The sequence below is a fragment of the Physeter macrocephalus genome, unplaced genomic scaffold, assembly GCF_002837175.3.
Source record: "Physeter macrocephalus isolate SW-GA unplaced genomic scaffold, ASM283717v5 random_115, whole genome shotgun sequence".
Taxonomy (NCBI): domain Eukaryota; kingdom Metazoa; phylum Chordata; class Mammalia; order Artiodactyla; family Physeteridae; genus Physeter; species Physeter macrocephalus.
In genome coordinates this window covers 21,121-34,422 of record NW_021145401.1, presented here as the reverse complement: position 1 = coordinate 34,422, position 13,302 = coordinate 21,121, and the positions used below count along the sequence as shown (strand labels likewise).

At 53.1% G+C, this 13,302-nt stretch overlaps 1 protein-coding gene across 2 annotated transcripts in view; it reads left to right on the top strand.

Moving 5' to 3' along the window:
* LOC114484876 (arf-GAP with GTPase, ANK repeat and PH domain-containing protein 2-like) overlaps positions 1 to 13,302 on the top strand; it is a 66,913-nt gene that overhangs the window by 35,779 nt on the left and 17,832 nt on the right. Inside the window, exons 3-4 of one of the 2 annotated variants that reach the window (XM_028484062.1) lie at positions 3,487 to 3,574; positions 4,276 to 4,287. In XM_028484062.1, the coding sequence (XP_028339863.1) occupies positions 3,487 to 3,574; positions 4,276 to 4,287 (100 nt within the window). The remainder of the gene's footprint in view (positions 1 to 3,486; positions 3,575 to 4,275; positions 4,288 to 13,302) is intronic. The other variant, XM_055082417.1, reaches the window with a different exon arrangement.

Below are 13,302 nucleotides of genomic sequence, written 5' to 3'. Positions count from 1 at the left end.
TGAATTCTCAACTGGGATTTTTACCAAAAGCCTCGATTTTATTTTCAGCAAACCACGTGTATAGCTGGTAAGTGGCGAAGCGCGGGACGGTAGAGAACTCGGTTTAGAAAGACACCTCGTGTGTCGTGACCGTGCACAGCCCTGCCCAGAGGACGCCGGGCCCGCGCGATGACGTGTCGCCACCAAAACACACAGATCTGTAATTTTCGGGGCGCCTTTTCCCGTGTCACCTCGCTTCTCCCGGAGCCTGTAGACCCAGACTGGCCTGATTCCATTGTCTCTAGTTTGTATCCAGGAGCAGTTCATGGATCCCAGTGCAGCTTTACAGCTTAAAGAGCATTTTCATCCCTTACTTTATTTCCTCCTCACAGCTGGCTGTTAGTTTCTGCCAGTGTTTCAAATTAAAATAATGCCCATGGGGTGCAAACATAAGAAGGTGTATGAGATGGCCGTTCAATCCGAATAAAACGCCTTCCCCTCCCACCCCCGGGACTGAGTGATTTGGTCCTTATAAGGGGTGAGTTAATTCTTAGCAAATCATTGACATGTAAGACGGAGGGAATATTTGCCACACACAGAACGCACAGACTGAATAGTGATTTTGAACATTTTCCTCCTCGGGAAAGAAGAAGCCTAATCTTAATTAAAAATTCAATTCTGCGGCATACTGTTTCGGATTTTCTCAGCGTGAAGCTGACAAACAGCAGGTGCCCTTGAGCAAAAGAATAATTAATAGGTAGAAATTCTCAGATTATAGAGGCCCAAAGCAAAGGGAAGACGTAAGTCAAATCAGGAAGGGAAACAACTTTATTTAGGGTCCGTCCACGTAGTCTGGGGCTTGGAGCTGTAGTAGTAAAGCACCTCGTTTCTACGCACTGGTGTTAGTGTCATTCATTCATTAATTGACCCAGTGTTGCTAGGAGTCCGCCGCGGGCAGCGCTGGGGGGTAGAGAGCCAGACACAAACGAGACCCAGTCCCTTGTCAGCACTGGAGAGAGTCAGACCCACACACTGATGTTGGGGAAACAAAGAGGTAAGTGACAAGGTGGCGTTAGGAGGAGGGCACTAAGGGAGCTTTGGGGAGAGGCACTGGTTGAGGCTGTGGCGTTCGGAAGGCTTCTCGGAGGAGGCGACATCTGAACTGATTGCTGACCCATGAGTAGGGGTGTGTATTATTTCGGGCAGCGATTGATGTGGAACGATCTGGGCGTCTGGAGTCTGCAGGGCCTGTTAGGACGGTGTTTGGTCCCTGGCATATCGAGGGCGAAGGGACCGTGATGGTGGAGGGACAGGATGGTGCGGGGTTTCAGATCAGGTTCTAACTTCCTTTCCACAATCTCGTGGCAAATTTGTTCGCTTTTATGTTTGTTCTTCTCGTTAGCGGCACCATCGCCCGTTGATCCAGCCAAGCAAGCACACCCCCCACCCCCCACTCCATCCATCCATGCACGCATCCCATGTTTACCGGCACTTTACTGGGGCCGGAGACGGTGCTGAGCGTGGGAATTCAGAGGGGCGTCCCTGCCGGCGTCACAGGCGTGTTCTTGGTCTTCGGGGGCCCCGGGCGCACTGGGGGTGGCGACAGGAGCATCACCAGCCACGGCGTAAGGCGTTCTGGGTGCGGAGAGAAGCAGGGAAACCACCCAAAACTCTCCTCGGGTGGAGGGAGGGTGCCCAGGCGAGTGAGGCGTTCGTGTGGTCCCGGCCGGACCCGGGTGCCTACAGCCCGGTTGATCGTAAGGGTTTGGAAGGAGACACTTGGCTGTCTGTTCGTGAGATACCTGGACTCTGGCCTGAGGGCAGCTTGCCAAGGGTTGTGAAACGAGGGAGTCGCGTCTCTGCAGCGTCCGTTTTAAAGAATCTCTGGTATTCTCTGGGCGGAGAGGGGGAGATCCCAGGCAGGGAGCTAAGCCAAAGGCTCTCCCAGGATCCAGTGGACGGACCGCACGGCCTGCCCCGTGGGGGTGTGTGTGTGGGGGGGTGGAGACCCTCAAAAGCACATCTGGGCGGGCTGGGAATTGGAGACGGCGTCCGGGCGTCTGGCTTGGGGGTCCGGGTGGTGATGTGATCACAGGGTGACGAGCAGACTGGGGCGAGAACAGTAAGGTCTGGACAGGCCGAGGTCTCCGTACCAGCGTAGGTGTGTATGGGTTTACCTGGAGAGGGGTGGGGCTGTAGAATGAGAGTGGGTATCCGCAGCTTACTGGGGGGTAGGTGGGGTGTAGCCTGGCCCTTTTGGTTGGAGGGGGGGTACTTAGGATCCAGGATCTAGGGAGTCTAGGCGGTCTAGGGAAGGAGCCAGCGTGGGCTGGGGGTAATTTGAAGAGGAGGCCCCGAGCGGGAAGTTTGGAGAGAGAGAATCTCCTCTACAGCCTCCGGTGGTGCGGCAAGGGGAGGGCCAGGGGATTTAGAAACAGAAGTCCTCGGTGACCACGAGCAGTGGCCTTGTAGCCGTAGGGTCAGAACCGCAGGCTGGGGGTGGGTAGGGTCAGAGAGTGGGCCAGAGGGAGGCAGGCTCTTGGTAGGCGGGGACCTGTGTCCGGGGCAGGTCTCTCGTCCTGCTCTTTCTCAAGAGAGAATTGATTGGATCGTGCTTAAATGCAGAGGGGAAAGTTCTAGCCGGGGAGGAGAAGATTAAAATGCAGGAGAGTCTTTGCACAGAAGGTAGAGGGGGAGTGAGATCAGATCCCAAGCAGAGGGAGGGCCTCCCCAGGGACGGCCACCTGAGTCCAGGTGTGTCAGCTGTGCTAACACGGGAGCTTTCTCTGAAGGAGGCAGGGTGAAGCCAGCCTTGCCCGCCGGCGACTGTGAGTCCTTACTTGCTGGTACAGCGGCCCTCACATCGTGCCGACTTGTTTTTCATCCAGCATGAACACCTTTGCCGCCTTGACCGTGGGTCCCTGCTCTGTCCTGCAGCGTGGACCCCGTGTCCAGAGAAGCAGGCCGGCTCTCCTCCTCCTCCCCGCCTTGGTCCAGTTTTCTCCCCTCCGGGCCCTCCCCAGCGCCGTGCTTTTCTGGTGTGGCTCTTTTGCAGCTAGTCTCACCCGGCTCCAGATCCTACCCCAGAGTTGTGACGGCATGCACCAGAATGTCCTCCTAATCCCCTTAATGACTCTGTCCTGCCACTGCGTCCCATTTCACCTCGTACCTTGTTGAGTGTTTTGAGGGTCCACGATACGTGTTGGTGGGCTGACTCACTGTACACCTTCCCGATGTCACCAGCACTCATGGGGTTCAGGGTGTGTCCTAGCCATGTTGATTCTTCAGGCTCTAGAGGCTGATAAAACGTGAGATGTTAATTGAAGGTGTTGGAGTCCCTTTTTCTCCAGCAGAAGAGTTTAACTATAGCCCATGTCGGCCGTCCCGCTGATGCCTGGTCGTGACGGTGTTTAGGATTGCTGTCCATTTTAACCTCTCTCTTTGCAGGTTGCTGAATAGCATGATATACTGACTGCTCCTCGGTGACTGTCCGTTTCTGTGTTTCAGGGCATTGTGGGTAATTTGGCCAGTGGCAAGTCGGCCCTGGTGCATCGCTATCTGACCGGCACGTACGTCCAGGAGGAGTCTCCCGAAGGTATGCTGCGTGTCACACGGTCTCCACCTCAAGAGAGTTTAGTTTTCTAAATTTTCTGTTAGCGTATTCTCGATCAGTACTGTGATGTGTCCCACGTCAAGAAAAGTAATAACATACCAAGCAGTAAAAATCCGTAGGCACGTTGCTTCTTCTGTAGTATTTTTTGCTAACCGTCTCGGCATTTGGAGCAAATAGAGTCAAACCGTGAATGCTGTTGAATGTATTTCGTACCGAATAGTTCTGTCCCTTCAAATGTGAATCCAGTGTCACTCCTTTAACTATTACTGCTTGGACGTTTCTCTGATCTGGATCTTGAGTTTATACATAATTTGTGTGTACTGTTCCTTAGTCATAGATCCGAGCCTTTCAGATGACCACCACCATATGTTTGAGTATGTTTCCTCCCTTATATTGTATTCTAAACATTTAATAATCACTTTGCATGAGAATAAGCTATTTCTTTTGCCATGAGGCTTTTACTTCTTCAGTTAACATACCCATATTTTGTTTTTCGCTTTAAATAAAATGATGGTAGTAATGCCAGGAGACCACTTAGCTCCCGTGTCCCCAAATCCAGGTAGAGTGTACACACACAGTTTTCTAAATTATATTTTCTCTCCGTGTAACCTTTTAAAATCCAACTCTGAGACACTGAATTTCTGGTTCCTTCTTTTTCTTACTGGCTGTTCCATTCTTTGCAGATATGGATGCAGGTAACTATACATTTTCTTCATGGCAGCGCTTGTCTTGTTTGAAGAGCGAGGAGAGACACAACTCTGTACTGTAGTCTTCCCTTCCCTCCTCGTTCTGTGTATCATCCTATTTTGTTTCATTTTATCCTTTTCTTTTGCTTTAAGTTAAACATTTCACCCTGTTTTGTCCCTTAGATGTCTTTTTAGCAATAGTCCTGAGTAGCTTCACATGTTTCCCGTAACACCTGTTCTAGCACTTAACTCTTGTCCTGGATACTGTGTCACCGTTCAGAAGAGTGTGGGAGATGGAATTCTGTGGCAGTCTTTGCTTGGGGCTCTGCCGTGACTTTGCAGAATTTTGCGATCCCACCGTAAAAGTCTCGTGGTGGTTACGTGAGGGAAAGGCCTACTTTTTTCGTTATCTGTATTGAAATGATGGTTTAAGGGAGATGAGAAGGGAAGGCTCAGATGTGGGAATCAATGAGGAAAAGCATAGCTAGACACTGAAAAATGGATACAGATGCTAGAAAATTGCGTGCTTTAGAGAGGTGAGAGAGTTGGCCGTCTTCTTTCCTGGAATCCGTACCTGGGTTGTACTTGTGTATTTGTGCCTTCGTGTCTGACCGTGGGTTTCAGCCGTGGTCGTTTTGATCACACCCGAGAGTTTTTTAGAGCTTTTTTCTCGGGGGTTCGACTTATTCCTCGGGTCTGGCAATCGTGTAGATTGATGACCCCAGCTGCTGGTGGACTAATCAGCTGGACTGCAGGTGAGAGGATCACCTCCTCAAGCAAACCCGCCTGGTGCCCCTGGAGCGCTCAGGCTTTCAGCGGAGGGGGCCCCTTGGCCGGGGGTCCCTGGAGGCTGCGTGGCCTGGGCCCTGGTTCTGCTGCCGCGAGCTGGACGCTCCTGGGCTCCGTTCGACGGCTGGCGTGGTTGGCGCGGGTCCCCGGTTCTCCCGCCTGTGGCCACCTTGCCCTTCCCGCGTGCTGCTGTTGTGTCCTTATCGTGGCTTTCGCCATTTCCCTTAGGGCGTTCAGGTTGTGCCATCGCATTTGGCCCTGACTGTGATTTCTTTGTAGCGGGCCCTTGTATTTTGATGAACACAAAAGCCTTTCTCTTGAACGTTTGCACATCAAAAGTAAAAACTGTACCCAGTGGGGAGACCTAAATGTGATCTGTAGCAGCCCTACTTCTTCGACTTTCCAGGTAACACATTTTACTCCGGGAATTTCATGGTATCATACGATTTTCAGAATGCGTTATTTTACAGGGTGGACGCGTTCTCGAGTTTGCTAACGGGACATGCCTTCTTTCATGTGCAAAGTGGGAACATCTCACCCCTCGGTGGGGTCTGTGCCCGAGGGCTCCTGGGTCAGGGGAAAGATTGTCCGAGATCTTCGCTCACGCCCTTCAGGAGCTGGCCCTGCCACCTGGCCACCTGGCCTCTCACCGTTTGAGAGGTCAGGGGATCGTTCCTTGACGTTGCCAGGAGCGTAGAGAGGTCCCCCCGGGGGACGTGCGTCGGGTCCTCCGGGACCTGGAAGAATTGTGAGCAGGTGCTGCCTGGTGCCCGGAAGCCTTTAGTCCCCATGACTCCCTGTTTCCCAGAGGCCAGCCACCCTGGAACCAGGCAGGTGGGCATGTCTGTGCTCCCCGTGTTCTGTCCACGCACTGGGGCGAGTCCCACGTGGCAGCAGGAGGGGGGAACCATAATTTGTTGTTTCCAAAAGGAAATGAATGAGACGAGCCTTGCTCTCTCATCGTCTCGGCACACAGAAGTCCCTGCCCCCCCGGTCACAGAGCCTGTAGCTGCGAAGTGATTTCAGTCCTTGCCGGATGCGTTAACGTCCATCGATGACCCTTGCTTGCTTCACTGAGAAGCTTTCCACAGAGAATGTTCTGGAGCTGCAGTGTTCTGTGTCATCACCCAGGTTTATGGAGAACATCAGAGCAAAGGGAATCCTCTCTGGGGTGTGCGGGAGGTTGGTGAAGCCGCTTACAGCTCAGCACCACCTGCAGCTACTTTCGTAGCCAAGGGTCAGGTTAGGACACAGCTGAAGGTGTATGTCATGGTCGCCAGGCTGAGAGTTTTGGACTCTGGGTGAGCTGTGAGACCTCTCCTTTTTCTTGCTGTTATTATTACCTGCAGCTTTATCCCCCTTTCCTCTTACAGTGGCTGGAGTGATCCACTGCCATCCCCATACAGGGCAGCGGCTTTACATGGGAGGCGTGTTCCTGGGGGCTCTGTCTGTGCACGCAGCTCATTGGAGCTTCCCTGCCCTTCTCCCGTCTGCACAGGCTCTTCTTTTGCTTTAATTAATGTGTAACTATCCTTTGGTGTTACTCTGACCCGTGGTGGGGATCCTTAGATTGCTGGGAGGGCGGAGGTGGTCAGGGCCTTCTGTTTTCAGATCCCCAGCCTTCGCCAGAGTGCAGGTTTCATCACCTCTCAGAGGATGACACCTGTTGTGCTTTCGTTGTGTGATACGTTTGGGTTGATGCTTTATCCTTGTGGCAAAGGCCGCTGACCCATACAATTTAGATTATTTTAAAGATACAACTGAAACGAGGGAATGGATTTAAATATTAGGTGTGTTTTTTAATTAGTGGATTAACAGTGCAAAAGTGGGTAACCCAGTAGGGAGCTGTAAGTCCACGAAAATAATCCAAAGAGTAAAATTTTTGTGCAGGCAAATACCCTTTTAATCGTGCGTGTGCGTGAGATACACGTGTGTATCCGAGTCCTAGGGCTGCATGACATATTACCACAAACTAGGCGGCTTGAAACAATGGAGATGTATTCTCACGGCTCCGGAGGCCAGGAGTCTGAGATCAAGTTGATGACAGGTTGGCTCCTTCTGGAGGGAATGCGGGAGAATCCACGTTCCTGGCGACTGGCAGCCCTTGGCGTTCCTGGGCTTGTAGACGCATCATTCCAGTCTGCCGTGTCGTCACGGGGCCTTCTCCCTGCGTCCGTGCCCAGGTTTCCCTCATCTCATGAAGACACTCGTCTCTGGATTTAGGCCCACAGGTACTGGGGGTTCAGACTGGAACACATTTTTAGGGGACAGAATTTAACCCGTAATCGTATGTGTATATTACACATGTGGTGTTGAAACAGAAGCTGCACTCAGACCTGTTGAAGTTGCTCCGTTACTTCTTGGTGACAAGAGGGCGATTAGCTGCCCCAGACCTCACTGGCCATGCTCATGGCTGGTCTGCTAGAACGTCCCAAAGATTAGGTTAGTTTATATGTGACCTTCACACGCTGATGGAATTTCACAGCCGTCGCTCACTTCTGATGGAAAGAATCGGGTGAAAATTATTCCTCTGCTATTCAGCGCGCGCTCTACTAGCGGCTGCTAATTAGGGCAGTGAATGAGGATCTGGGCGTGTGGTTTGAGTTTCCATCTCATGTGTTTGTGCGCCCTGCCTTCCCCGCCCCAGACTCCACGGGCCTGCCGCAGTTTTTCCCTCTCTTCCTCCGAAACAAGAAAGAAAAGGAAAGAAGACCAAGGCTGCCCAGTATTATGCAGGAATTTGATGGAAACGTGGGCCACCTGAGACACTTGCCCTTGCAGGCGGGGACACAGTGGTGTCCCCGAGAGCGCTGAGCTTCAGAGCTGAGCCCTTGCTGAGACCTTGCCCCGCTACATCTCCCTCTGGGCCCCTCCCCTGTGCCTCCCACTGTGGGCCACGCAGGGGACCTGGGGCCCAGAAAGGCTGCTGCCCAGCAGCTGCTCTCATGGCGGTGGCGGAGGGGAAGGAGCCTCTGGCTCTAAGACGCACTAAAGCGTCCAGCAGACTGAGTAGCTGGCGTTAAGGTTGGTGGAAACAACTTTAAGAACGTCCAGAGACCGACCTGCCTGTGATGATAAAGTTAACTGCTCTTGGCTAATTTTGCAAGGACTTAGGGCCACCAGATGGGTGGAAAGTGCCAGGATGATGTCACGCTGTCTGAGAGCTTCCCTTCTTTGGAATCTGGAGTAAGCCCTCATCCAGGTGTGACATAGGTGGGTTCGCCACGTGCTGCGGAGCGGGGCCTCGGCCTGGTGTGACTTGGGGGCGACTGACCCTGTCGTTCTCAGGTCCTCAGGAGCTGAGTCCATCAGAGGTGCATCCCTTCAGTGAATGACTCGTCAGCTTCCTGTAGGCTCTTCACCAATTCACATTTTTGGGTAAAAAAAGCTCCGAGGCCATGGCAGCCCCGAATCTAGGCCGGCAGCCAGCAGGTTGCGGCCACGAGCCTGGTAATGGGGGACGTGCCGGCGTGGGGGCTGCGACGGCACCGCCTCTCACCCGCGTGTCAGGCCCGCACTTGCCTGTGGTTGAAACCCGGGTTCCCAGCCTGTCATAGCCACTTACTTTCGTTGTGGCCTTGGGTGAGTTACCCATCCTCCTGAATTTCAGCTCGCTCCTCCCTGCGCCCCAGTCATCGTAGGGACTGAATACGAGTGTAAGTGTGCAGAAGACTGCGTTAGCCCCTGGCACGGAGAGAGGGCTCCGGGACGCGTACCGTGTAGACATGGGTCCTGCCCCTTTGCTCCTGCGTCTTCCGCTTCAGGTGGGCAGCCCTGCCTCCTGGGCCGTTCTCACAGGTGTGCCTTCAGGACTTCGTGTCCACCAGGCGCGAGGTCATGATCCCCGCCGCTCGTGTCCCAGGCGTCCTGTTCCTTGACCAGCTCAGGCCTGGCTCGAAGATGCCTGAGGAACCGTCTCTCCTCACCAGTGCGGTTATTCTAACAGCTTTAAGCACAGCTCAGATCATGACAGTAGAGCGCTGTACGAGATGCCTGGGACCTAGTCGGGCCATTTGGAAACTAGAGAGAAGGATGGAATTTAAATTGGCCCACCATCCCCACAGGGCTTCTGGGATGGGGCTGAGGTCTGTGAGGTCTTTCTTGCACCCGGGCGGTGGGGACTCTGTCTGGGCTGCGGTGCAGGGGCACGAGCTTCTCTGGTTGGACGTGGCCTCAGTGCACGGTGGTGGCCGCTGTGATGGACGAGACGGCCCCATCTTAGCCTTCTCTCCGGTGTTTCCAGTCCGAGGGTGCCCCCCGAGGGTGACTGGCCCTGGGGTTACCACTGTGCCCTGCCCGTTCCTAGCCGGGACGTTACACACCGGCTGCAGTTCTAGTGGTCACTTCCTCCGGGAGCAGGGGCTGCTGGCCATCAGGTCACTGTGAGCTGGACGTCCCTCTGTTAACCTTGCCGGTTCCCTTGAGGACTGCGCCTGGAATTGTTTCCCAACAGATGTGTCTATCGTCAGGGCAGTAAAAGCCTTCTCAGGAACCATGGGTATCTGAAGTCATTTTTTAAAAATGAATGTTTACTTAGTTTCTTAGAAACAAGCCATGTGGTAAATACCAGCCTTATTTTCTGGGACATGTGAAATGCATTTAAACTGTCAGCTCCACAGACCCTTTCCAAATCAAATAAACTTAAAAAACATTTTTGTGAGCTACCACTACTCAGCAGATGTTAGGCCTATTTCTGAACACGTTCTTGGGTGCTGTTTAGTGTTCCAATGAACGAAATATGTAAACACTAATAAAATTGGAGTCGTTTTGAAATCTAGCCAGTTAAATGTTTCAACGTAACTTTACCATGGGACTTGCAACCGAGTGATTATAAGTACATGGTAAGTTTTTAATGAGGATTATCTGAAACCTTAAAATTAAGAGCCCACTGGTAGGTTGGCTTAATAGAGAAAGCAGAAATCAGTTCAGCCATCTTCTTTAATTATTTCAGATGCTAACTCAGCCTCTAACTATAGAAGTATCATGGATTCTTGCCATTGTTCCGATGTGTGTAACCGTCTGCTAACTCTGTCCCCTCACATGTAAGCCATATTGAGGATCAGGTGATAGTGCCTTTAAAATAGGCGGAGGATACTAAAATAATCACTGGAACTTCAAAGAAATAATTAAAGAGAAGGATGTTCTACTTCATTTTAAACGAGAAAAAGAGAGCTGTAAAATTAGAATAAGGAGATTATGTTTTTGGCATTGACAAAATTGGCAGGACAAAATGTATTTTTGAATTGGTTGTTTGGGACTCAGGACACATTGTCCCGTATTGTTATAATTAATTCACCAGGAAACTGAGGGCCTGCTGAGAGCTGGGCATGGCACCTGTGGTCAGTGTGTGTGTTCCAGAGGGGAGAAGAAGCTTCTGGATGGATAACTGTAATTCACGGTGGTGATTTGCACCTGGTCAGCTGAGCAGCTTTGCATGCTGGCTTCTGCCGGGAAGCGTCCCCGGGCTCCCAGGGTAGCCCACACATGCTCCTTCATGCCATTTGAATGACAGAGGCCCCAAAATAGTAGCGTGCGTGCTGGGAACACAACCGTGTCTTTCCTAAGACGCCTCAGGACAAAACCAGTTCTTTAACAGGAAAAAGGAGACTGGGGTCTCGAAAGTTTCACCTTTGAAATTAGAAATCATTTTTTCTAGAGAAATTTTAAGTCCCAACATGGTTTTTTAGACCTTTAAGTGCATGACTTGATTGCAAATTAGAAAATAGTCCTTGGATCTGTCAAAGCTGAATTGCCACCAGGTGTTTTCTCCTTGGTCCGTTGCTACATCGGCCCATGACCTTGGGCCCTGACTTTGTCGTCTTGCTGGCAGCGGCTCTGGATCCAGGGAACCAAGTGGCCGCTGACCAGTCCATCGTTCACCCAGGCAGCTGCCTGCTCTGATCTGGTTCATGTTCATTGTCGTAGTGTCGAATTCATTGTCGTAGTGTCGAATCCCTTGGTTGCAAGGGAGAGATGACCAGCTTCACCGAGCTCCGGTAGAGCGGGGGAATTCATTAACTTACGTACCTGGAGCAGCTCCGGGGATGGGTGTATAGCTTGAGAAAGCCCCTAATCACCTGATCCACGTGAGCTAGTGAGGAACCTGCCTTTCCCATTGCCTGGGTCTCCCCACTTGGCAGCAGGCAGTTCTGGTGGCCTCATGACTGACTGCATGGTCTTCAAAACTGACATCTCTTGGGGAGGAAGAGTTGGACGTTTTTCTCAATAGTCTCCAAGGGAAGACTTAGAGACACCTCTGACCGGCGTTGCTTGAGTCGCAGACTCTAAGTTTTAACCAGTGGGAGGCTTTGTAATGCAGATCTCTTCCCTGATGAACAGACCTGCTCCACTCAGTTCACCCAGTGGGGACAGGGTGCCCCGGAGACCAGAAGGGCCAGGTCCTGTTTACTCTCACCTCTGTGCTTCCTTTCGCAAATCTCTGCCTTTTACAAGCTCACTTCGCTCCCACCCTCCCACCCCATTTTATTGGTCCCAGGGAAGGGCGAGATCAGAGACTCATAGCCAGTCCTTGACCGGGGCAGTCTGACCACAGGTTGAGAGGTTCTCTGTGGAAGTTTGAAGAGAAAGGAAGAAATGCCGGCTGAGGCCAGCCTCGGGGCGGGCAGAGGAGAAAGAAAGGGGGGCAGGCAGCACCGTCCGACGCGGGGGCAGTGGGTCAGGGGGACAGGCTTACGTCCCAGAGGGGGACGGGGACGGATGTGACGGCGTGGTTCCCACCTTCCAGTCACGGCTGGTGCGAGGCGGGATCGCCGTGTAAAGAAGACGAACCTCCCGTAGGATGATGCTGTGAGATCACGCTTGCTGGATGTTAGAACTCTAAGGCTAGACTTTCACTGGGGCCATGGTCAACTCCAGGGCCAGGACGTGAAGATAAGGCAGCAGAAGGTAAAATACCAGTAGCAAAATAGGCCAAGTGCCAAAAAAAAGAATTACACGAGGAGGGTGTGTGGCGTGATGAAGGTGCCCGCAGACTCTCCCCTCCACGTCACCCTCTCATTGCAGGACTCGGGGACCCCCAGCCTGAGAGCTGGGGCCTCGTGGGCTCAAGACCTGAGGGGCTGGGACAGGCCCCCGTGTGCGTACGTGCGCGCGCACCTGCCTGTACGCCACGTACAGCTGCCGATTATCTACGAAAGGTGATAGTTTGACATGACTGAAATGGTTTGAGTGAATCAGTTCTTTGATGATGGACCCAGGCCAGGAGTGGAAACCACATGCAACTCACAGTGTAGTCTTTTACCCGTCGTAGGCGGCTGCCTGGATGTCCTGTGTTGGGAAGGATTGTGAGGCGCGGGATCTTGGTTCAGGAGGAATTCTGAGTGTAGCAGATGGTCAGCCCTGTCTTGCGTCTGGAAGCTGCTCGGCTCCGTCCATGTGGCCCAAGGGGCAGCATGTGTGGCCATCATGCCATCCTTTTCGGAGCCCCATTTCTTACCGTTTTGCTTCTTTTACAAAATGTCAACACCACAAACAAAAGAAGAGAGCAGCGTTGCTCTTTGAGGGCCACTTGGGTGGGACGAGTCTGTTGAAAGTGTGAAGGGTGTGTGTGGAGGGGGTGGGGCTTGGTGACAGAAACCTGGTGGCAGTGTGTCCTCGGCTCCTTCCACGCAGCGGAGGGGAGCGGGTGAGGCTGAACCAAGAGGGAGGTTGTGTGCCGGGACCGTCAGTTTCACGGGGTGTGACCGCGTGATCTCCAGGTGGACCAGGCTGCCGGCGCGTGCGTCTCCCATCGCCCTCGTGCGTAGAAGGATTCTGAAGGGAGCTGGGGCCTGGACCTCTGGGCTCTCGGCAGCCATTACGCAGGCGCTGGCTTTGGAGAGGGACACAGCAGGGCAGATGGGAGCAGTCCTCAGACGACCTCTGGACCTTGGAGCTAACACGTAACGGTGGGAATGAGCCGCGGGGACCACTTACCACTGGACCCTCTGCCGCCCCATCAGGAGGGGCGGCAGCTTATTCGTCCCACGAAGTACTGGCTGTAGGGTGTGCCCTGGCCCGCCGTCCGATTCGGGCAGGAGCCTGGCAGGACAGGTGCAAGCTAAGTGTGTTCCAGGATGCAGATGCAGGGGCTTCCTGGGCTGGGCAGGTTCCGAACCTGCCTGAGAGGGACACACACCACACACCCCCCCCCACCCCCCACCCCCCACACCACACACACACCACACACACACACACCACACACACACACACACACACACACACACACACACACAC